General features: G+C 38.0%; 1 protein-coding gene across 1 annotated transcript in view; it reads left to right on the top strand.

The window, feature by feature from the left end:
• Positions 1-26,042, top strand: part of LOC122423988 (ovochymase-1-like) — a 93,415-nt gene that overhangs the window by 33,829 nt on the left and 33,544 nt on the right. The window contains exons 12-17 of the mRNA XM_043441577.1: positions 3,153-3,307; positions 12,025-12,181; positions 12,505-12,606; positions 18,887-19,111; positions 24,091-24,216; positions 25,802-25,937. Coding sequence (XP_043297512.1) covers positions 3,153-3,307; positions 12,025-12,181; positions 12,505-12,606; positions 18,887-19,111; positions 24,091-24,216; positions 25,802-25,937 — 901 coding nt within the window. The remainder of the gene's footprint in view (positions 1-3,152; positions 3,308-12,024; positions 12,182-12,504; positions 12,607-18,886; positions 19,112-24,090; positions 24,217-25,801; positions 25,938-26,042) is intronic.

Below are 26,042 nucleotides of genomic sequence, written 5' to 3'. Positions count from 1 at the left end.
AGGGATTCTTGTCCACACTAGTAGATATAATGGTCATCCGAGTTAAATTTTCCCATTCCCTTCCATTTTACTTCACTAATTCCTAGGATATTAATGTTCAATCTTGCCATCTCTTGCTAGACCACATTCAATATACCTTGATTCATGGACCTAACATTTCAGATTCCTGCACAATATTCTTTACAGCCTTGGACTTCGCTTTCACCACTAGACACATCCACAACTGAGAGTTGTTTCTGCTTTAACCCAGGCACTCCATTCTTTCTGAGCTAATAGTAACTGCTCTCGCCTCTTCCCCAGTAGCATACTGGACACCTTCCAACCTGGGGGGCTTATCTTCCAGTGTCATATCTTTTTGCCTTTTCCTACCGTCCATGGGGCTCCCTAGGCAAGAGTAGTGGAGTGCGTTGCCATTTGTGCAAGCCACTTCGCCACAACAAGGCTGTGATTCATGAAAGGGAAGTTAAATATACTTCAAACAAAACAGTGGCCAAGTCTGTGAGCTTGAAGGAGAGGGGAATTAATCTTTGACCCTGTACAGCCTTCATCTTCTCAGTTTACTGGGGTACCTGCAGCCAAACTGCATTTTTCTAAAATCTTTACAACTGCCATATGAGGAGATTTTATCCTCCTGTTTTGCAAATGAGGGGGTTATGGCCCTGAAGGTTAAGTCATTTGCTAAGATTCCATGGCTAATAAATATCAAAAGAGGATTTAAATCAGTGTGGTTCAGCTGATAAACCTTGAATGGCTTTTTGTTACATTTAGAAACAATTTCCATCCCAAACTGAATGTTAAGAATGTTGCCGAAATATTTACTTTTGGGTAATAATAACAATAAGTTTTCAATGAGAAAAAAAAAAAAAAGAATAAATCTGACCTCCTAGCCCAGCACTGAAGAATCTGCATGGGACCTCCCCGAACCTCTCCAGCATCCCTTCCTCCTTTGTCCCGTTGTTGGCTGACCTTCAGGCACTGTGTCTTCTTTCTCTCTCAAGCTTTGTAATTTGTTTCCTTGGCCTCAGAGCACTCCTATTTCAGTCTCCTCACAGCCTCTTCTCATCACTCCATCCTCAACTCAAATCTTCTCAGACTGTTTTCTTGCAGCAGGACTGTCATTCACTCTCTTCACTGCCTTCACTCTTCTTCACTTTATCATCTCCTTGCACATAAAGGGACTTGACATTGTTTTACAGACTCATTTTCTATATCTCACCCCTTAGTGCTGGAGCCTTTTGGAGGCAGGTCTCTGCCTAATTTACTGCTCTTTCCCCAGGGGTCAATATCTACCTAGCTTAGAGGAAACAGTAAATTTTTATGAATGGGCTGGCTTCAATGCCCTTGAGTAAATGTGCCTGTTCTTTAATACCTTCAACCTTCACCAACTCTGTGACCAACAGGTGATAGAGGTAGTTAAAGTTTACAAAAGGTGAATTCAGCCTTTCAGTCTCAGAGAGATAACAAGTTCTCCATTTTGAGACATGATAATAAACAGCACTTTCAGGGATGTTAAAATGTTAAAATCCTGTTAAAATCCTCTGAAAAGAGGATTTTAAATATATTAAATTATTTTTGTATTAGGTTTTTACATTAAAAAAGTAAGATATAGAGTCAGACCAAGGCTAGTTCTTAGTTCTGTCCCATAGTTGCTGAAAGATCAAACCTTCAGAGTTCTGGCTTTTTCAGGCATGAAATCAGTGTCACAGCCCACCTCACAATGTTGTGAGTATTAATAGCTTGGAGTAAAAAGCATAAATATCATACATCTTGTGTTAGTTGTTCAGTCATGTCCAACTCTGCAACCCCATAGACTATATAGCCCGCCAGGCTCCTCTGTCCATGCTGGCCATGAAATTCTCCAGGTAGTAATACTGGAGTAGGTAGCCATTCCCTTCTCCAGGGGATTTTCCAGACCCAGGGATTGAAATTAGGTCTCCTGCCTTGCAGGCAAATTCTTTACCATCTAGACTACTAAATATAAATTAATTTTAATATAATTTTTAATTAATTTTAATATAATTTTTAAAAATGTTTATTGGAGTATAGTTGCCTTGCAATGTTTTTTTAGTTTCTGCTGTACTGGAAAGTGAATCAGCTATATGTATACATATTTGTTGTTATTTAGTCACTAAGTTGTGTCCTACTCTTTATGACCCCATGAACTGTAGCCCTCCAGAGTACTCTGTCCATGAGATTTCCCAGGCAAGAATACTGGAGTGGGTTGCCAGCAGGAGGATTTTTTTACTGCTGAGCCACCAGGGAAGCCCCATATGTATTTTTTTTTTTTTTTGGATTTTTAAAAAATTGTTTCCAGAAAGTTACAAAACTATCAAATACTAAACTTGGCTTTTTTTTAAATGAGTCATAAATCTAAAGTGATAGAATAAGTCATGTAGAACACATGTTAACATGGGCCTGCCTGAGGGTCAGGCCAGGGAAGAAATTCTTTAGTATTCATCATCAAAGTCATCTTAAATTGGAGTTGGAATTAGGCCCCAGTGATAATAAAGGAATAAGAGAAACATGATTTTGGTTTATATTAGGAAATCCTATAAATGTATTATTGTTATATAGTTATATTTACAGAAATATTTACAGTTGACCTTTGAACAATGTGGAGGTTAATTCAAGTATCATTTATGGTCAGCCTTCCCTATCTGCAATCCTGCATCCATGGGTCCATCCAACCACAAGCGATGTAGTACTGCTGTGTCTGCTATTGAAAACATATCCAAGTGGACCTGTGCAGTTCAAACCGGTGTTGCTCAAGGGTCAACTGTATATGTATAAACATATAGTCATATATATTTATAATATGAATTATCTAACACGTCATACATTACTGAATTTCTCTTTTTGAATTCTTACATGTAGCAATCTTTGAAACACTAAGAGTTAAATCAGAATTAAACTAGAAAAAAAGTGTTTTTGGTCTTGTTCTCTTGCCAATGGATTTTCTTCCCCAAGATGCCACATCTGGAAATAAAGATATTCTGCACAAGACACTGTGTTTGGATTCAGAATTCTGCATCGACTTAGGCAAAACCAAATGATGGTGTAGAGAAAGCTTGAACTTAAATATATTTCTTTAACATCCCCTGTTGTTTACCTCACAATCAAGCTGTTTCTCAGTCTATTTTTTTTTTTTTTAGAAGGTGGTCTAGCAAGTCGCTTACAGCAGATTCAAGTGCCTGTGTTAGAAAGAGAGGTCTGCGAACGCACTTACTATTCAGCCCATCTGGGAGGAATCTCAGAGAAGATGATCTGTGCTGGCTTTGCAGCATCTGGAGGGAAAGATGTGGGCCAGGTGAGAGGATCCTGATTTTGCCAAGGAAGACAGGAAGTTGTTATCTGCTGGAGATTCTCCATAGACGAGAAGAATCCACTCTCAAAGCCATAGACAAGCATGCCCGCAGCATCACACCACACCCCTATTCAAAAGCCAGATGGAAGCAGGCATCAGTCAGAGGGCAAGTGGGTACGCAGAGGAGCCCATGAGAAGGTAGGAGAGAGCCGCACCACTCAACTGACCTGCTGGTGAGATGTGTTCAGGTATTGCTTAGGGCTTTGGTAAAAGGGCAATGAGCAAATAAAGATTCTCAGTTAATCCATCCCACTTGGGATATAAGAATTTTATTGTTTCAAATTATTACTAAATCCCTGTGTACTCACACAATTTTCTACCACAGAATAAAATAAAACAATCATGAAGAAAATGAGAACCTTTGAAAAAATGGTTTTCATATGCAATGGAAAACAAGTCACAAAGCAGTAGTTGAATTTCAGTGATACCACAGAGGTACAAAGCTACACAGATGGACTCATAGGGTCAGTTGGGCAAGCATGCTGTTGGCGAGTTCAGCATTAAGTAAGAAAAAGACAGGATGTGTGCAAGAGGATTGCAAAATACCAGCTTTAATATCCATGTAGCCAACTGAGAAATGTGACTTAGGTATGCAACCGAAAAGCATTTCCAACAGGAAGTAACCCTACCTTTAGTTCCTAGGCTGGATTTGAGGGAGGCTGCTTGAAGGAAGGCAGACACATATCTCCAGATTGATATTTCCTTTCATGCTGGGCTAGAGAGGGAAGAAAGAATGAGTCTTGAATCATTGTAGCTGTTTGATGGTACACCCCCGCCCCCACCATCAGGAAACATGAACCAGTGGGTATCACCTCTAAAGAGAGAAAACTGGGCTGTAATCTGGGTAGAAGTCTTTCCATGTAAAAACATGAGGACAAAAGGAAGGAGGTCCCCTCTTAACTTTGAATATAAATTTATTGTAGCTAAGCCTTTTATGATGTCAAGTTCTATACAAATTCTGTTTTATGTTGTACATTGTCCTAATTTGCATTCTCCAGGATCCAACCCTAAGAGGAGGATTCCATGGCAGTGGTCTGCTTAGAAGTGCAGGTATCAGTTGTAGGAATGTGAGGAGGTGGTACAGGGAAGGGGAGGCAGCCAGTCTGGGATGTGCAATTAAGCCAGCTACCAGAGTAGGGGGCTGAACTGAATCCTGCAGTGATAAACACAGGCAGTATACTAATTCCCTTGGAGGAGTGAGACAGCCTCCCCAGAGTGATGGCTGGAGCGCTGCAGGGGCCACCTCTCATATTTTGGCTTAGCTCATGGGTGAGATGGCTAGGGCAGGATCCCTGCGGCACAGAGCCAGACTCCGACTGGAAGGCCTGAGGAGTATGAGAAGGGTTTCACACCCTCTGCTAGAGGATATTACTGTTATAGAAATCAAATAGAAAAGTGTTCTGAATTAATGTGTTCATTCTCCCTTTTTTGAGGGATGGTTTTTCTATTTTGAATCAAGAAAATTACAAATAGCTCTGCTGTCTCTGTCATGTTTAATAGCATCTAACATTAAGGAAAGACCTTAATCTATCAAGAGATCATAAAAGAACTAGAGAGGGAAATAGATCCGTGTAGCGGTGAGCCAAATACCATGACCTCACTTGGCACTTATTCTTACTCAGCTACATCCAGCTGTCACTTTGGCTGCAGTGTGACCAGATTTATAGCCAATACGAGGAAAGGAAGATAGGAGTTGAGATTCTGACCAAGTGTGGCTAGCTTTCTCTTACAAAGAATACTGAATTACTGAAAGGGTAGCTTCAGAAACTTGCTTTGACAGAATGAACTCTAATATTTCTGTCAGGTAATTGGGTTTTACCCTCCCGTGTATACTTGGAGGTAATGGACCTGCTAATGTAATTTCTCATCCAGGAATGTGAACATCAGAAGGTTGAAATGCAGGGACATGGGAGTCTCAGATACATGGTGTGGAATCCTGTGATTCTTTACTCACCACAAATTTCAGATGGTTTTAAAAATTTCAAGTTTTCCGACCTATCGAGTGATTTCTGTCTTCACAGAGTAGATACTTGTCTGGTTCTTGCTGACTTTTCCAACGTATTTCTTATTTCTCTCCCCTTGCTTATTATAGTCCAGCCACACTGATTGCCTTCTGACCTTCAAACTTGCCACATGCATGTCTTAATTGGGCCCTTAACCCTCATATCAGTTCTGCATATAATGCTGTTCATCCAGATTTTAAAAAATACGGCTCCTTCTTATTTTTCATGTATGAGCTCAAATGATCATATATATGTATGAGCTTATATATATACATATGTATTATATATATATAATACATATGTGCATGCTAAGTCGCTTCAGTGATGTCCAACTTTGTATGATCCTATGGGAGTTGGTGATGGACAGGGAAGCCTGGCATGCTGCAATTCATGGGGTCACAAAGAGTCAGACACGACTGGGGGACTGAACTGAACTGAACTGATGGACTGTAGCCCACTAGGCTCCTCTGTCCATGGGATTCTCCAGGCAAGAATACTGGACTGGGTTGCCATGCCCTCCTCCAGGGGATCTTCCCAAACTAGGGATGGAACCTGTATCTCTTGCACCTCCTGAATTGGCAGGCGGGTTCTTTACCACTAGCACCACCTGAGAAGCCCTTAACAGTCACATCTGAGTGTTAATACGTAGTTTATTTTATGTAATGTATTTATTATGTAATATATTTATCATATAAGTTAATATGTAATTTATTTATATATGTATATGTATATTTATATATAGTGATATGTTTATATTCATTTATATCAAGTATAAGTATATATATACTTATATATAAAGCATTTATATATATTATATAATATATATTATCTATATGCAAGTATTTATATATATTTATATATTTTATTTATATATATTTATATATGTATGTGTGTGTATGTATATGAATATATATGTTCATATATGCACGTGTAAACGTACACACAGCTACCTTTGTTCTCAACTTTTCACTCTGAGTATCCTTTTTATGGGTTTCATTACAGTCTAATTTGTTTATACTCTTTTCCAGAATGGTTAGCCCACAGTAGGCATTGAATAATTTTTTTAAGTAACATGGGTTTTTTTAAGTAACAGTCCATGGGGTCTCAAAGAGCTGGATATGACTTAGTGACTAGGATCTTATATACGGTTGCTAAGAGAGTAGATCATAAGTGTTCTCAACACAAGAAGAAATGGTAATTGTTCGAGGTGTGCTCAGTCGCTCAGTTTTGCCCGACTCTTTGTGACTTTAATAAAATTTGTTTATTAAAGATTTACTATGTACTAAACCCTGTGATAAGCACTGAAAAAAGAAGATAAATTAGACAGATGTTTTCTGTATCATTAAATGTTTGTAATTGCCTGAAAAATTCTATATTGGGTATGTGTTGGTACTGAATTAATGAGTGACTAAAAGACACATCAGATCATTTTCAAACTGGAAGGGAATCTTAAGTATAATTTTATGTGGGAAGAAAAACTAGGCCCAAAGAAAATGTTAATTGTTCTACAGTACAAATTAGGGAATCTGTCTCCTATTCCCAGTGCAGGATCTCTACTGTGAAATTCTTCATATAAAATAAATAGCTACATCAAATGTGTTATCAGCTCAGTTTATTTTATAAGAAGATAATTAAAACTTTAGTTAGGGTCTAAATATACTTGTATATATTTTTAAAAAGCCCTGATTAAAAATCAGAAAGGCTGTCTTTAAAAAAATGCAAATCCTATATTTTAAGGTCTGAATTTTTTCAACTTTCAGTTCAGTTCAGTTCAGTCACTCAGTCATGTCTGACTCTTTGTGACCTCATGAAGCGCAGCACTCCAGGCCTCCCTGTCCATCACCAACTGCCGGAGTCTACCCAAACCCATGTCCATTGAGTCGGTGATGCCATCCAACCATCTCATCCTCTGTTGTCCCCTTCTCCTCCTGCCTTCAATCTTTCGCAGCATCAGAGTCTTTTCAAATGAGTCAGCTCTTCGCACCAGGTGGCCAAAGTATTGGAGTTTCAGCTTCAACATCAGTCCTTCCAATGAATATTCAGGGTTGATTTTCTTTAGGACTGACTGGTTGGATCTCCTTGCAGTCCAAAGGACTCTCAAGAGTCTTCTCCAATACTACAGTTCAAAAGCATCAATTCTTCAGCATTCTGCTTTCTTTATAGTCAAACTCTCACATCCATACATGACTACTGGAAAAACCATAGCCTTGACCAAATGGACCTTTGTGGACAAAGTAATGTCTCTGCTTTTTAATATGCTGTCATGGTTGGTAATAACTTTCCTTCCAAGGAGTAAGCATCTTTTAATTTCATGACTGTAATCACCATCTGCAGTGATTTTGGAGCCCCCCAAAATAAAATCAGCCGCTGTTTCCACTGTTTCCCCATCTATTTTCAATGAAGTGATGGGACCAGATGCCATAATCTTAGTTTTCTGAATGTTGAGCTTTAAGCCAACTTTTTCACTCTCCTCTTTCACTTTCATCAGGAGGCTCTATAGTTCTTCTTAACTTTCTGCTATAAGGGTGTCATCTGCATATCTGAGGTTACTGATATTTCTCCCAGCAATCTTGATTCCAGCTTGTGCTTCCTCCAGCCCAGCATTTCTCATGATGTACTCTGCATATAAGTTACATAAGCAGGGTGACAATATATAGCCTTGATGTACTCCTCTTCCTATTGGGAACCAGTCTGTTGTTCCATGTCCAATTCTAACTGTTGCTTCTTGACCTGCATACAGGTTTCTCAAGAGGCAGGTCAGGTGGTCTGGTATTCCCATCTCCTTCAGAATTTTCCACAGCTTTATTGAGATATAATTGACATATTGTGTAAATTTAAAATGTACATTGTGATGATTTTTATACATATGTGTTGTGAAGGGGCTTCCCAGGTGGATCAGTGGTAAAGAATCCACCTGCCAATGCAGAAGATGCATGAGACAAGTGTTCAAGCCCTGGGTTGGGAAGATCCTCTGGAGGAGGAAGTGGCAACCCAGTCCAGTATTCTAGCCTGAGGAATTCCATGGGCAGAGGAGCCTAGCAGGCTACAGTCCATGGAGTCACAAAGAGTCGGGCAAAATTGAGCGACTGAGCACACCTCGAACAATTACCATTTCTTCTTGTGTTGAGAACACTTATGATCTACTCTCTTAGCAACCGTATATAAGATCCTAGTCACTAAGTCATATCCAGCTCTTTGAGACCCCATGGACTGTAGCCTGCCAGGTTCCTCTGCCCATGGGATTTCCCAGGCAAGAATAATTGAGCAAGTTGCCATTTTCTTCTCCAGGGGATCTTCCCAACTCAGGGATCAAACCCATGTCTCAAAGAACTGGCAGGCAGATTCTTTACCACTGAGCCATCAGGGAAGCCTGTTTTTGTGAGTTTAGTTTTTTTTTAGATTTCACATATATGTGATATAACATAGTATTGTCTTTTCCTATATGACTTTTCACTTAACATCATGCTCTCAAGGGTCATCCATATTGTCACAAATGGCAGGATTTCCTTTGTTCTCAAAGCTGAATGATATTTCATCTTAATATTTAGTATTCTTATAGATAAATAACAAATAAATAAACATGTATCTAATATATATGTATGTGTATATGTATATATTGCTTCACAAGTGGCTCAGTGATAAAGCATTTGCCTTCCAGTGCAGGAGATGTGGGTTTGATCCCTGGGTTAAGAAGATCCCCTGGAGGAAATGGCAACCCACTTCAGTATTCTTGCCTGGAAAATCACATGGACAGAGGAACCTGGCAGGCTACAGTCCACAGGGTCGCAGAGGGCCAAACATGACCTAGCAACTGAGCACTCTTAAAGCATACACACACACACACACACACACACACACTACATCTTTTTTATCCATTCATCCTTTCACAGAAAAATGGATTGCTTTCATATCCTGTTTAATGTGAATAAAGCTGCAATAAACATGGGAATGCAGTTACCTCTTCAGTATCCTAATTTCATTTCCTTTGGCTATATACCCAAAACTAGGATTGCTGTATAATATAGTAGTTCTATTTTCCATAGTGATGATCAATTTATATTTCTACCAGTGGTGCAAAAGGATTCTCTTTTGTCCACATCCTTGCAAACACTTTATTTCTTGTCTTTTTGATGATATATGATTAAACATGTATGAGATGATATCTCATTGTGATTTTGACTTTCATTTTCCTGATGCTTGTGATGTTGGGCACATTTACATTTACCTATTGGTCATCTGCACATCTTCTTTGGAAATATGTCTATTCAGATCCTCTGTCCATTTTTAAATTATGTGATTGTTGTTATTGATTTGTATGAATTTTATAATTTTGAATAATAACCCCATATCAGATATATAGTTTGCAAATATTTTCTCCCATTCCATATATTGCATTTTGATCTTGTTTGCTTCTTGTGATGTGCTGAAGCATTTTAGCTTGTTTTTTCCTGGGCTCACAATTCTGTCCCTTATTCTGCCCACATATCTGTTTTACCACCAGTACCATACTGTGTTGATTACTATAAATTTGTAATATATTTTAAAATTAGGAAGTGTGATGCCTCCAACTTTATTCTTTCTCAGGATTGCTTTGACTGTGGGGGGGTTCTTTGTGGTTCCATGTGAGTTTTGGGATTTTTTCCTTTATTTCTGTGAAAACACCATTAAAATTTTGATATGGACTGCATTGAATCTATAGGTGGTTTTGAGTAGTATGGACATTTTAACAATATTAATTCTTCCAATCGATGAACATGGGATATTTATTTGTGTAAATAATTTTCAATTTTTTTCATCAGAGTGATAGTTTTTTTGTATAGAAATCTTTTGCCTCCTTGGTTAAATGTGTTCTGAAATATTTTATTATTCTGATGCTATCATATATGACTTTTTTTTAAAACTATGTATTTTGTTGGTGTATAGAGACACAATTGATTTCTTTTTTCTATTTCAAAGAAGTTTATATTTGAGCCTTAAACTTTTGAAAATAAAATTTAGAGACACAGCGTATGAATATTACTCTAATACACATGAAGTACCCTATCAGACCCTTAAAATTAACATAAACTGTTTCATAGTCAACAAAATAGGGGCTGGGTGCCAATTTTATTAGATAAGTTGGTACAGCATTTTAATTATCATTTTATGTCTATCTAGGTGTAGCCGAAATTCAAAATTCACATCAAAGAAAAACTGTATCATAACTCAATGACATACTAAGTGTACTTGGCCTTTGCAGTAAAATTCTAGTCAGATTTCATTTTGATTCCTTCTCATTCATGGCCCAGGTGGCCTTGATAGAAACACAGGACTTTGTGCCGATCATCACACAACATACCACTGTCTTTTTTAATAACCTCTACAAAATTTTAAAGGGAAGATGTAGCATTAGCCCTGTGGAGCAGATCTTGCTTGATTACCTCAATAACACTGGCCCAGTATTTGTCTATCAGAACCCAGTGTGAATTAGTGCAAGGTGCATAGCCCTTCACTGATTATAGGCAAGAAACAACTGATTTCTGTATGTTTGTTTTGTATCCTGAAACTTTACTGTATTCATTGATAAGTTCTAACAGGTTTTTGGTGAAGCCTTTAAGATTTTCTGTATAAAAGATTATATCACCTAAAAATAAAAACAACTTAACTTCTTCCTTTCTGGTTTGGGTGCCTTTATTTCTTTTTCTTGCCAGATTGCTCTGACTGGGACTTTCAGACTGTATTGAATAGGCATGGTGATGATGAGCACTTTTGTCTCGTTCCTGCTTTTAGAGGAACAGCTTTCAACCTTTCAGTGTTGAGTAGGATGTTAAGTGTGGGTTTGTTATATATGACCTTTATTATGTTGAGTTATGTCTTGTTTATACCCAAGTTCTTGAGAGTCTTTAATTGTGAAAGAATGTTGCATTTTCAAATGTTTTGTTTGTACTACTGAGATGATACAACTTTTAAATTTCACATTTATTGATTTGCATATATTGAAAAACTCTTCACTGGAATAAATCCCATTTGATTATGGTGATTGATCTATTTAATATACTGCTGAATTCAGTATGTTAGTATTTTGCTGGGGATTTTTACATCTATATTCATTGGGGATATTGGCCTGTAATTATCCTTTCCTGTAGTGTTCTTATCTGGCTTTGGTATGAGGATAATTCTGACTTCATAAAATGATTTTTGGAGTATTCCCCCCTCTTCAGTTTGAGAAGGATTCTTTATCTAAATGTTTAATGAAATTCACTAGTAAAGCCTTCTGGTCCTGGACTTTTCTTTTTTATGATATTCTTCATTATTGATTCATTCTCCTTTCTCATATTAGTCTGTTGTGATTTTCTTTTTCCTCTTACCTTGTTGTTAGTAGGTTGCATGTTTCTAGGAATTTATTTCTTATAAATTACCCAATTTTTGGTTTATAAGTGTTCACAGAGGTCTCTTATAATCCTTTGTGTTTCTGGAATACCAGCTGTAGTGTCTCCTCTGTCTTTTGTCATTTCATTTATTATGTCTAAGTATTCTAAGGCATACCAAATGACAAGGAATAAATCTTTTAAAAAATTAAAGAAATATGTCATGAATAAATTAATTATTCATGTTCTAAAATTGAAGTCAGGACTTCTGATTAAAGCAGTTTTAGAACATGTTTTCTTGGTGTTTCAGGGAGATTCTGGTGGACCATTAGTGTGTAAGCATGAAAAAGGTCCCTTTGTTCTCTATGGCATTGCCAGCTGGGGAGCTGGCTGCGGCCAACCAAGGAAGCCAGGTGTATTTGCCAGAGTGAGTGGCTTCCTGGACTGGATTCAATCCAAAATCAAAGGTAAATATTTTTCATATATTATAAAAAGTTTTTTTCTGTTTTTAGAGTGGGCTTGGAAGAGGTGAGAGTGATAGAAACAGCATTATAAAAGAAAAGACAATAACATAGTATTTTATTTATTTTAGTTTCTAAATATATTAAAAATATACATTAAAATTCTATAAGAATAACTTCTTCCTTAGGCAATGTTATGGCAAAATTGACTTTTCCTGAGGCTGCTTTAATCCTAGATTTGCATTCTCTTTTGAAAATCTCTGCTCTGGAATAGACTACATTTTGTCCTTAGGCTTTCATCTTTATTTACTTTTAACATGTCTCCCCAGATGCAGGTCCTGTTTTACTCCAGATAAAAAATGAAAGCAAAATCTTAACAAGACAACAATCGCCACCACCCACACCCTCAAGAGACAGTGCATCTGGCCCAGGTAGTAGATGTTCACATTATCCCATTAATAGCGCTAATGAGAATTTAGCAAAAAGCATTGCTTATCGGGGATTCACTAACTTTCTTTGGAATACCATAAACTGTTTTCATACTGGTTGGTAGTTTAAGTTGAAAGACAAGAGAGTCATTTATTGTTGCTGTCTAGAGATCTTTTCTAGTTCTTAGACATAGCTATTACAGGTTAAAAAAAAAAGTCTCATGGTTATAAACAGTGCTTGAATTTTGGAAAAGTTCACAGTATTATTCTGATCTCTGAACTGTTATTCCTGCCTGAACAAAGGTCCTTAGACTTTCAGATATCCTGCTAGACAAAGATTCTGGATATGAGATGACTAAGACCAGCATTGGTGTCAGTGTCTGTCTTAGTTCTTCCACACTGTCAGTGTCTGTTTGCTAATAGGATTTTATTTTTAGTTAAAAGCTAAAAGCACCTGGTCTTTTGAAAAGACTCTGATGCTGGGAAAGATTGAAGGCAGGAGGAGAAGGGGACGACAGAGGATGAGATGGTTGGATGGCATCACTGACTCAATAGACATGAGTTTGAGTAAACTCCAGGAGTTGGTGATGGACAGGAAGGCCTGGCATGCTGCAGTCCATGGAGTCGCAAAGAGTCAGACACGACTGAGCAATTGAACTGAACTGAACTGAAAAGCACCTAGAGATTTGGAAGTCTATGAAAGATTTATAAGATAAAAGTTCCATGATACCGTCATTCTTGGTTTCCAAATGGTCAGGGTCTTTCCCTTTTCACCCATCTCTGCTTCATCCACTCCCACGTACACTCAAGTCCAGGAGACAACGAGGAAGAGTTGGAGAAAAACTGAAGAGGAGTCCAGAGAGAAGAACAAGACTTGCCAGAGGGATAACTTTCAGTAGAAGAAAGTGGGTGAGATCTATTGTCCAGGTGGAAGGATTGGTCTTGGGCAGGAGCAAAGTGCAGTTCATCCATTGTTGCCAAATGGAAAGCAGAATATTTAGGCATGGGTGCTCTTGTATGGGTACATATAGGACTGAGAGCTTCTGGCAGTTCTCCTCTAATTGCTTATTTCCTCAGCAGGTGAAACAGAGGATTGTAGAAAAGAGTTTGAGAGTTTTGAGAGAAAAAAAGAGAAAGTATTAAATAGCTTTTGAATAACTATCAGGGAAGCCCTATGGACTAGGAAAATGTAGTAGCATTTTTTGGCAGCATGAAAGCCCCTGAGATTAATGATCATAAATTTAGAGGAAGACTAATCAGTTGGTCAGGTTGTCTCCCTCTGGAGACACTGAGGTGTACCACATAGATGCAGCACAGGTACAGAGAAGATTCAATCACAGTGGGTATTTCCAAGCATACAAGAGTATAAGGGAATTGAGGGTGTGTATGTGAGGAAGGGATTAAAATGATACGTGGTTGGAATTTAAGCTGGAGGAAAGAGTAAAACAAAGATGAATGATAAGTTAAAAAATAAGAAAAGGTGGTAGGATAGATGAATTACAAGTCTCAAAATGTATGTTGGTGTAGCGTGAAAAACAGAAGGTTGTGGTTGGAGATGGTGGTTCTTGAAACTGAGTTTATACAAGGCTTGTAATTACTGCTAATGACCAGGTCTGTAGGGGCTGATCACTGGGATGAGTGAATGAGGTCAGGTGAAGGACAGGATTATCGGAGGCAAGTTGAGAATTGAGAAGCTTCAGTGCTAGAGTCATCATTTATGTGCCTATTGAAATCAGCAGGGTATAAGACAAGAATAATGTTGGAGAAAATGACTGCTAAAATCTTCTAGGAATGAAGTGGAGTAACTCAGGGACCCGTTACCTTACGGGTGGTATGTTCTGACAACACAAGTGTCAGGAGTCAAAACTAGAGTCAAAGAGTCATATTTAGATTAAAATTAAATCTGGAATTGGAATTGAGATGGAGAGTAGACTTTAAGATCATAAAACCTAATGATTTTGATGATTTAACAATTTTAATGAGTGCTGAAAGAAGTAATATATGTTAAACCCTTAGAATAGGGATGGTATGACCTATAAAAAGAGTCAATAAGTGTGGGAGTGGTGATAGTGACCATCAAATGTATTCTTTGTTCTGTCTCATTCAGACTGTTAGAAAGTGGGGACTTCCCTGGTGGTCCAGTGATTAAGACTCTGTGCTTCCAATGCAGGAGGTGTGGGTTCAATCCTTGGTCGAGGAGCTAAGATGCCACATGCCATGCGGCGTGTCCAAGCAAAACAAAACAGTTGATTAGAAAATGAACATTGTTAAAATGTAGAGAAGATATTGTTAATTTGCATGTGTTCAGAAATAATTATGCATACCAAAGAACTTTGAAAACTTTACATATAAGAGGGTATTGTTTTGTTCTACTTCTTTGAATATTCTTTGAGAGAAAGCATTAGGACTCTGCCATCTTTAACACTCACCCACTCCCAACACTTGCTTTTCACACAAGGGAATAAATGAATCTTAGCAATGGTTTTTTGAAAGTGTTACCCTATTTATAAATAATAGTGACTGCTTGGGAATTCATGACTTTATATGATTCAGTTCCTTTTCCAGGCAGATTTATAGTGGAGGATTCATGTAGAGAGGAAAAAATATTGCAAAGGCATGTTGGGACTAGACTCTTAAAGACCTTGCAAGCCGCTGTAGTTGGCTTTGAGCAAGCGAGAAAAGAGCTTAATTCTTCTGTTTCATCATTCTCTGACTGAAGGACATGGTGGGGGAAGATTATAGACTGCAAAATCAGTTAGATTACTATAACATCCAAGTAGACCTAAGAAATAACCTAAGTTAGATCATAATAGCCATGTAAATGAAAAAGAGAAAAATTCGCAGAAATAACAGAAAACCAAGCAATTGAATAGAATCCTGAATTCTTGGAATATTTCCTTTCACCTCTGCCACTCATTTCTATTGTTCAGTAAAGTGTATTAACATATGGGTCTCCTCAGTTGGGAATGTTATGTCTCTATCGCAGAGCATGTATAATGATGTATGTATTGCTGCAAAGGACCACACTGGAGAAGAGACTACCCTCTGAGGTGTAGGCCCCAGGGGTTGGACTCTTAAGACAATCTGGACTGAAGGGTGGCAGACTGGTTGGTCTACAGGTTACAGTTCTCACCTCTAGCACGAGAGGTCCCAGGTTCAGATCCCAGACAAGCCCCCAAGATGATAGCTTATGGTGAATGCTGTCAGATTCTTGATCGCCGAAGAAGATTTAACTTTGGGACCAGGGACCAGGCTTGATCACTCAGGAGCTTTTTTACAGCAGAGTTTTATTAAAGTATTAAAAGGGACAGAGAAAGCTTCTGACATAGACAGTCTGAAGATGCCCAGGGATCCCCACACAAGCTCCCATCCTAATTACACCTGAGGAACCCCAGGTATTAATAACTGGGGAGGGCCAATCAGTTGACTTCTTTCAGACACTGGGGCAACTTTCTCTGTGCTCACTGAAGCCCCTGGTCTGCTTTCCTCCTGATCCACTACTGTAATGGGACTGTCTGGATGAGCCAAACATTATTATGTCAGTCATCCTTTAAGTGGCAACTTTCTCTGTGCTGTTTTCTCAGAAGTTTCTAATCGTGCCAGAGTCTCCCTCACCCATTCTGGGGAGGGATATATTAAACAAGGTCCAGGTCTCTGTTTTCATGAATATGGAACCAGCTCTTTTTAATGGAACAAACTGTAAATCCTGAAGTGTGGGCTGATGAAAAAAACTGTGCATTGAGGACAAAATGCTGTTCCTGTCCTTATCAAACTCAAAGACCCTCACCTATTTCCACATCAAAAGCAGTACCCCCTAAAGCCTGAGGTTAAGGAAGGGTTAAAACCCGTCATTGAGAATTTAAAGGAGCAGGGGCTATTAATTCCCTGTAACAGTCCATACAACACTCCTGTTTTGGCTGTGAAAAAATTAAATGATAAATGAAGGCTAGTTCAAGATTTACAAGTAGTAAATGAGGCTGTGGTTCCTTTTACTCATATGCCAAAAACAAATGGATTTTCTTGCTTACAGGCCTGGGTAGACACTTTTACTGGACATGTAGCTCTTACCTATGGGTGTGGCTTGCCATTGGCTGGATAGGGAGATGCACCCTAGGTCTAGCTTTTACTCTTGGCTTCATATTTTCAGAGCTTCCAGAGAAGCCTACTAATCTGCCACACCTTAAAACTCATTGGGCAAGATCTGTATTTCACTGGTATGATTATCTGGCTACAATATTCGTTCCTTCTCTGGGAACTACAGATCATATGTTATGCTATGAGCTGATGCTATGACTAATTTTCAGCCCCTAGTGCTGAACAAATACAAATTAGAAAGGTGGTTTTACAAAACAGATTGGCCTTAGATATTCTAATGACTGCACAAGGAGGAACTTGTGACATTATTCATACCCAATGTTGTACATATATACCAGATGTGAGTACTAATGTTACTCACTTTACTAAACACATGAACAAGAGAATTCAGGCTATGGATTCTCCTAAAGCCTCAGTCACCTCACTTTGGGAAACTTTAACTAGCTCCCCATGGTGGAAAACTATCTTAATCGTAATGATTCTAATTGTTCTGTTTTTACTGTCTGCTCCCTGCATATGTACTTGTGTAAGTGGATTTGTTTTTAACCATTTGGAAGCTTTTAAGTTACAAATGGTTGTTCAGGCTCCTACTAGTGCCACAGACTCCTCCAGCTATTACCTGGGGCCCCTGGATTAGAGACCCTCAATATGAGCGTTAGGAGAATATGTTGCCTCAACAATTTAGGGACCATACCCCTCAACAGCAGGAAGTAGTTATGGAATGAAAACAACACCCCTTTCCCTTGACAACATAATTCTCCTAAAAGAAAAGGGGGAATAAGAGAGTCAATTCCTAGGCAGGTCGATAAGAAGTCCGGGGTTCCCTGAGGCGGTGGAGAAAGGGGCCTGGGGTTCTTGAGGAGGAGATAGGGGTCTGGAATTCTTAAGGAGGAGGAAAGGACAAACATCTTTTTTTTTTTCTCTACATTCCTTAGCCTTAGTCACATGAAACTGTTTTTTTTCTTTAAATCTGAAACTGATGGTTACACAACAAACAACTCAGTTTAAATACTGTACTAAGGATTATATAACAACAGTGTATCCTGCTTGAGAACAGTTTCTCCTTCCTGAAACCCTTGACTAATCCTGATATTTTAGAATGTATAATATGGGACGAGGTCTGGTAGGATCTTTCTATTGTTAAATTCTAATCCTGTTATCCTAAAATGTAAATTGTGAGAGTGGGTCTGGTAAAATTTTCACAAACCTGAGACATTCTTTTGATTTATTGTAATAACCAATTAAAAAAGTATATAACTTCCTTGCTGACACTAGTGAGGGGGGCACTCTCCGTCCCCCTTCTGATGTCTATGTCAGAAACTTTCTCTATCCCTTTTTAAACTTTAATAAAACTCTGCTCTACAAAACTCTTGAGTGATCAAGCCTGGTCCCTGGTCCTGAAGTTAAATCTTCGGAGACCACAAATCCAACACCGTTCACCGTAAGCTGTCATATTCATCCATCAAAATGGGAAATCAAACCACTATTGTAAACCAAGCATCAACCAATTAAAAATAAATATTTTAAAAATGTGTTCATCTGAATACAGAGTATTTCAATTGTAATTGCTCAAAAAATTGTTATCAAGGGAATAGACATAGGGAAAGAAGGGAGAGCCAAGGATGTCACCTGAAGGAAGAGAAGCCAATGGCAGGGTCAGTGGGACAGAGCGCTCCTAGCATCTGAAGCCCTGCAGGTACCCACGCAGGTACAACAGTGCGCTTAGACTTAAGAACAAATTGAAGATGACGTTCAAAGTGTATTCAGCAAATTCTCCTGTCCTGACCTCAATTGCAAACTTCATGAATACAGTCATTTGTCCCAGCAAGATAAGTGCTTAGGGAAACCAATGAAGCTTTTAAGAACATATCTTCAGTTGTATCTCAAAGAAGGAAAGAAATGAAAATAGGCTGCCTTTAGAGAATACAATGCAGTCCACTTTGCCTTTTTTCTAAGAAATTTTAAAAATTCAGTTAAAAGTCATTTTGAATAATTATTATTTAAATTCTACTTTTACAGTCTCATTTCACAAAACTAGGACACATTAAATGGGATGATCATTTTATCCAAGAACTTATAACTGATGGTAATTAAGTTTTATTTTTCTTTTTGCAAGCCTAAATTATTCAAATGTATGATAGAATCTCACTTTTCTTTATCTTATTTGAGTCTGTGTTCTGAATCATAGGCTGTTACTCTGAAGTGGAGTTAGAAGAACCTAGAGGCTTTTTTTCGTCTCCAAGATATCCACTGAATTATAGAGGAAAACTGGAATGTTCTTGGGTGCTCCGAGTTTCACCAAGTAGTATGGCAAAACTTACGGTTGAGTATCTGTTACTCCCTGGGTCTCATATGTGTCAAGATTCAGCTCTGATTATTTATGAAGAAAACCACAGTGAGAGAAGGATGTCAGGTAAGCCTTAAGGGCATTTATACGTGTCCATTTCTTGTGTAAGCAGCTTAAGCTCAAAGGGAGAGTTAAACTTGGTAATAATACCTCTGAAATGTTGATTCATGTAATGTAGGCATATTTTTATGCCTTTATTTTTAGACATGTGTAATATTTTCAAGTTTGAATTTTCAAAACAGGTATACTAAAGGTTGAGTGGGTGTGTTTGCATGTATGTGTATTTAGAAGGAAAAAAAAAGGCAAGTGAGCCCATCTTCAAACATAGCAGAACCATACCAAAATGCCAGAAGTATATATATGACCAAGGAGGGACTAAGATAATTAAAATCATGTAGGACATAGAGTGTTGAATTTTAAAATATAGGAAAATACATTAAAGGCTTTTAAAATGGTGGAATTGAAAAGTTTGCTAATAACATACCAACTGTCATTTCATGTATGGGCAAACCTATTTTTAGCAAAACAAACTTGCCAACTCTTGTTTATATAGGTATAATACAGGGTTTTTGGCTCTCAGGAAAGGGGAATGGCGGTAGTGGTAAAGAACCTGCCTGCCAATGCAGGAGACATAAGAGATGTGGATTTGACCCCTGGGTCAGGAAGATCCCCGGGAGGAGGACATGGCAATCCACTCCAGTATTCTTGCCTGGAGAATCCCGTGGACAGAGGATCCTGGTGGACAGAGGAGGGTCACAGAGAGTCAAATATGACTGAAGTAACAGCATGCACACAGCAGGAGGTGGGAAGGTGCTGGAAATAATTTGGTTGATGGGGACACCTGGACAGAAAAGTTTATGTGTGTTACTGTGAGTGTATGTGGTTGACACACAAATGTGCATGCTTGATTCAGGAGTATATGGAAACCAGGGGATTGCTTTGAGGTTGAGATTGTTTCCTTTGGAAAAATTCTGAGAGATTGAATTATTGACTTAGAAGGCACAACCATTTATTTAAAGATTCTTTCTTTAGAAAGAAGTCTCATTTAGACTGCAGAGGAAACCATTAACTGGCCTGTCCACTGCACGTTTTCCCCCTGTGATCAGATCACCTCCCCACCCACCCTGATTGAAATGGCTTGAGGTCTCCTTGTAGCCGCGGTGAGGTCCAGAATGCACAGCATGACATTTGCCTCCCACTGCCTGAGCCCATCACACTCCGCTCTCAGGGCCCTTGTCCATCTACCTCTCCCCACTCTTCAAAGAGCTCTTCTCCAGCCAGTCAAGTCTTGACTAGAATGTGCTTTCATTTTTTTATTTGATATTTTTAATACAATTTTAAAGATTACTTTTGATTTACAGTTGTTATGAAACAACACATCCTTGAGCCTGTCTTACACCCAAACAGTTGGTACCCCTCTCCCCCATCCCTCTTTGACTCCTCCCCCTTCCCCACTGGTAACCACTAGTTTGTTCTCATATCTGTGAGTCTGCTTTTTTTGTTATATTAACTCGTTGTGCAGTTTTAAAAATTCCACATATAAGTGATATCATACAAGTATTTGTCTTTCTCTAACTTATTTCACTTAGCACAATGCCCTTCAAGTCTATCCATGTTGCTGCAAATGGCAAAATTTTGTTCTTTTTAAATAACTGAGTGGTATTCCTTTATGTGTGTGTGTATCACATCTTCTTTATCCATTCATCTGTTAATGGATGCTTAGGTGCTTCTATATTTTGCCAAGTGTAAGTAATGTGCTATGTACATTGGGATGCGTGTGTCTTTTTGAACTGGTGTTTTTTATTTTTTTGGATATATACCCCAGGAGTGGAATTGTTGGGTCATACGGTAGTTCCATTTTTAGCTTTTTGAGAAACCTAATACAATTTTCCACAGTGGCTGTACCAATTTACATTCCCACCAACAGTGTACAAGATTTCCCTTTTCTCCACAGAGAACACACTTTCTTAATGAGGCCTACCTGATTGATGTGAATTGCATCACCTCCCACCTCTGTAATTCTTAATGGCCCTTCTCTTGGCATTATTGTCTTCTAACCTATGATGTTGTTTCATGTTTTCATGCCTGTGTCTTCTCTATTAACTTGAGCTTCTCAAGGAGTGAAACTTGTCTCTTCGTGTCAGGAATCCCGTGTTTAGAACAGTCCTGGATATACAGAAGGCATTTAGTAAATGACTGACTGACTGAAAGGTCACCTCCTCAAGTAGACATTCTAAGTCTAAAGGACCATCAACCTTTCCTTCTCATGATCTTTTTCTGTCATATTCTGCTGTTATTTCATGTGTAGCAGTGGTCTGTATTTGAAATCATCTTCATTTACCTGACCAAAATGAAAGTGCCGTGAGAGCAGGGATCTGGCTATTTTCTTCCCCTCCCATATTTTCCCAAATTGAAATAATAGAGACTCAGAACATTTGTTTTGCATGAATCCACACTACTAAATTATTCAGAAAGACTTTTAGCAATAATAAGAGCCTCTTTCACCATGCCTTTAACCTGATATTATCAATTTAATAAGCACTTTTACTTTTTTTAATCATTAATGGGGATAATTTTTTTCCATATATTTGTTAGCTATCTGCATTTTCTAATTCCTTGTTACTACCATTATTTTTAAATTTGAGTATTGATCATATTATTGGTTTATAAGGGCTATATGTGTGTGTGTGTGTGTGTGTGTGTATAATTATATAAAACAATTTTTCCTTTGTCATAAATTACAAGTACTTATTTATAAGGTTGTCATTTGCCTTTAAATTTTGTGTCTTTGTATGTTGATATAAATATTTTTAAATTTATTGATTTAAATATATTTCTATGTATTTTCATCTTGATTTATCTCATTGCTTTTATTTTTCAAAATTAATTTCCCAACTAAGGTCAGAAATTTTTAATTAAAAAAAGCTTAATCCTGCTGAAATATATTTTCTCATATGGTGCTAGTGTTGTGTTAATGTTAGTCGCTCAGTCGTGTCTGACTCTTTGAGACCCCATGGACTGTAGCCCACCAGTCTCTTCTGTCCATGCAGTTCTCTAGGTAAGAATATTGGAGTGAGTACCCATTCTTTTCTCCAGGGCATCTTCCTGACCCAGGGATCAAACCCAGGTCTCCTGCATTGCAGGCAGATTCTTTACTGCTGAGAGACCAGGGAACCCCTCTCATATGGTAAAATGATCTTATGACTGATTCCTTTTTTAGAAAAAATGATTTCCTGAATTTATATCTATCTTTATAATATACCGGGGCTTCTCTCATAGCTCAGTTGGTAAAGAATCCACCTGCAATGCAGGAGACCCCTGTTCAATTCCTGGGTCGGGAAGATCCGCTGGAGAAGGGATAGGCTACCCACTCCGCTATTCTTGGGCTCAGCTGGAAAAGAATCTGCCTGCAGTGTGGGAGACCTGGGTTCTGTCCCTGGGTTGGGAAGATTCCCTGGAGAAGGGAAAGGCTACCCACTCCAGTGTTCTGGCTTGGAGAATTCCATGGACTATGCAGGCCATGGGGTCGCAAAGAGTCGGACATGACTGAGCGACTTTCACTTCACTTCACTTTATCATATACCAGGCTCTCATATAGAAATAAATGATTTCTGGAAAAGCCAGGATTCCCTGGTGGCTCAGACAGTAAAGAATCTGCCTACAGTGCAGGAGCCTTGGGTTTGATCCCTGGATGGGGAAGATCCCTAGAGAAGGGAATGGCAACCCACTCCAGTATTTTTGCCTGGAAAATTCCATGGACAGAGGAGCTTGGTGGACTGTAGTCCATGGGGTTGCAAAGAGTAAGACATGACTGAGTGACTAACACTTGCCTTTTTCATTGTTACCTACTGAAAACCATGCTTGACTTTGTTGTAGATTAACTGTGGAAACCCTATAATTTTTCAACCTAGCATTTTTTTTATTTGAAATTATCAGCTTGAAACCTGTAAAATTGTTCTGTCCTTCAGATGATAGCTAACAGAACTGTAAGGCTATGATAGAGATATTACCTCTTACTCAAATTGGATAGTATCCTTGTACACTGAAAATGCTGTGTTTTTCCCTGTGGGAGCCAGCAACTGTTCAAGAGCTGCATTCATCTCTATTTGCTACAAATAAATATTGGCTCATTCTTTAAATAGTATTTCAGCATCATTTACTCTAATGTATTATGCCAACTAATGATTTTTTTCTTCTTGTAAGTTATCTTTTCCCTTCCTTACTCCCTACAAATATATGTGGAACACCTACTATGGGTCAAGGATTGACTTTTCTTGGTTGTGGGCATCCAATAGTGAACAAAATGGACAAAAAATCCCTGCCCTTACTACCATATATTCTAGGGGGGAGAGGACACATGATAAAATATATAATACATTAAACAGAAGGACTAAGGGAAAATGAGGTGGGAAGGGAGAGAAAAAGCATATGGGATTACAGATGCCATGGAATTGGGTGCAGAATAACCAGCTTTCTGAGCAGATGACATTTAAATAATTATTATGGAAAGACACTGAATTATTCTTAATAGTAGGTGAGTTTGATTCTAAGAAACTCATGGGTTCTTTCTATGCCTTCTTAATCAGCCCTCTGAATCATTTTAGAATTATGGTTATAATTTTGCATTCTCTTTGATTTAGGTTCTCAAAGTAAAGCAATCAAAAGAAGATTGGCTATAGGGAAAGAATAAATTTTCAGGTAGAAAAAGTTTCCATCATGGATTTTCAGTGATGTATTTTTAATAAATAGGTTACTTTCCTAGGAGAGAAATGACATATCAGCCTCATATTAAAGATAAAATAATTTGCTACCTACTGTCTTTCATGGGAGCAATGGGACATAGCAGACTGTAACAGGTATTGAATTTTGGGACCTAGGTTCTGCTCCTAACTCCCCACCCCCTAGTCCATGACTTTGGGTGAGTCATTTGAATTCTAGAATGCTGTTCCTCAATTTGCAGAGTGGAGTTTAGTTGTCATGCCTAAACTAGAGAAAGTTTTAAAAATGTCCTTGTTTTTTATCAAATTTGATTTTTTTTTACCTAGGTAAATTATGTGGAAGAAGGCTTTATCCAATGGTTTTCATGAGCTCTGGACCACTGGTGAGGGTGACATTTCATACCAGTGTGCAAGGTGCTTTTGGCATAAATTATATTGTCTTTAGAGTCCAAGGTATGTTCTAACTTGTGAAGTTAAAACTAGCATTGAAGCATGCATATTATAATATGTGTAATAGATAACCAGTGCAAGTTTGATGCATGAGGCAGGGCACCCAAAGCCAGTGCTCTGAGACAACCCAGAGGGATGGGATGGGGAAGGAGGTAGGAGGGGGGCTTCAGAAGGACAGGGGAACACATGTGCACCTTGGCTGATTCATGTCAATGTGTGGCAGAAGCCACCACAATATTGTGAAGTAATTAGCCTCCAATTAAAATGAATAAATTAACTTAAAAAAATACTCCATGTTTTTCTTTTTAGGGATATTTCAAAACTTATACACTGTTTTGTAAGAAAAGTTATGTTTCTATGGGGAATGAGTTTATGTTTGAAGGGAAAATCTTTTTAAATGATCTGATATTGGTCTGATCCAAGAGAAAAACTACTTAGTGAATAACTTGACTGACTTATCCATCATTCAGAATTGTGACTCATGGACATGGCTATACGATATATTAATTGCAAAGTAATATTAATATTTTTATCGTGATTGTGATTTTATACCACAGTTAGCCTTTCCTACAACCATTATCCTTGTGGATTGAAAGATCTGGGTTCTAAATCTTAGCTGGCTAATTTGCTCCGGACAATTTTTTATCTCTATTGGAGTTTCCTTTATAGTGATATTATAAAAATAAAAGGTTAGAATGAGTTTTGAGGACAAGCTAAATAAATAGTAGAGGCTGATGTTATAAATGTAAACTGTATACAAATCAGAGTTATTACATTTCAGACATGTAATTAGTGCAATTTTTGACTTTTGATGAGTACAGGTAACCAAAAGCTAGTTTCTCTCCTTGACACTTAAAAGCATTGCAGAGATATACCTGGAAAAAAGTTAAGTGAGAAATAAAAAGAACAGCATGTATATCATATGAAATTTGTTTTCCTAAAGAACTATAGTATCATGTGATATCATTTGTATGTGGAATCTAAACTATGATACAAATGAACTTGTAAAACAGAAACAGACTGACAGACATGAAAAAACAAGCTTATGCTTACCAAAGGGGAGATGGGGTGGGGGAGGGGAAAGTTAGGAGTTTGGGATTAGCAGATACAAACTATTATATATAAAACAGATAAACAGCAAGACCCTATTGTATTGCACAGGGGACTATATTCAGTATCCTGTGATAAACCATAATGGGAAAAAAATGTATATATATATATATATGTATAAATGAATCACTTTTCTGTATACCAGCCACTAACACAGCATTGTAAATCAGCTATAGTTGAATTAAAATTTAAAAAAAAATATTGCTTTTAAATGGACTTGTGTAGGGAACCTACATCATCTACAGTTATTCCTCTTTATCTTCCATAGACCCTAGGCTGTGCCAAATATAATTTGAGAGAGGTGCTGGTTTTCTGTAACCTTTGAGTATTTCAGATAGAAAAATTTTATTGAAACTAACCACCTCCGGTTAACTTTTTCTAAAACAGGGAGGAAAACTGACAGCTCTGATCTGAAAAGGCATATAACAAGCCTCTTAAAAATTAGTTTTACCTCATTTTTTTTCTTCTTCATTTCTAGGTCCAAAGGGCAGTAAAAACACCCAATCTCTTCAGAGTTCAAACCAAGAGCATGTGGCCACCTGTGAGGATGTTATTCTGACCAAACCAACAGGGATCATACAATTCCCGAGATATTTTCACAGAACCACTATGAGGTGAGGAAGGAATCTTTATTACAGTGAAAGTTTTTGAATGATCACTTGACAAGCAGCAACACTTGTTATCTCTTTAAGGAATTATTTTTCACCTGCTTTCCTTAA

The sequence above is a fragment of the Cervus canadensis genome, chromosome 21 (assembly GCF_019320065.1).
Source record: "Cervus canadensis isolate Bull #8, Minnesota chromosome 21, ASM1932006v1, whole genome shotgun sequence".
Taxonomy (NCBI): Eukaryota; Metazoa; Chordata; class Mammalia; order Artiodactyla; family Cervidae; genus Cervus; species Cervus canadensis.
This window is presented reverse-complemented; position numbering and strand designations above follow the sequence as displayed.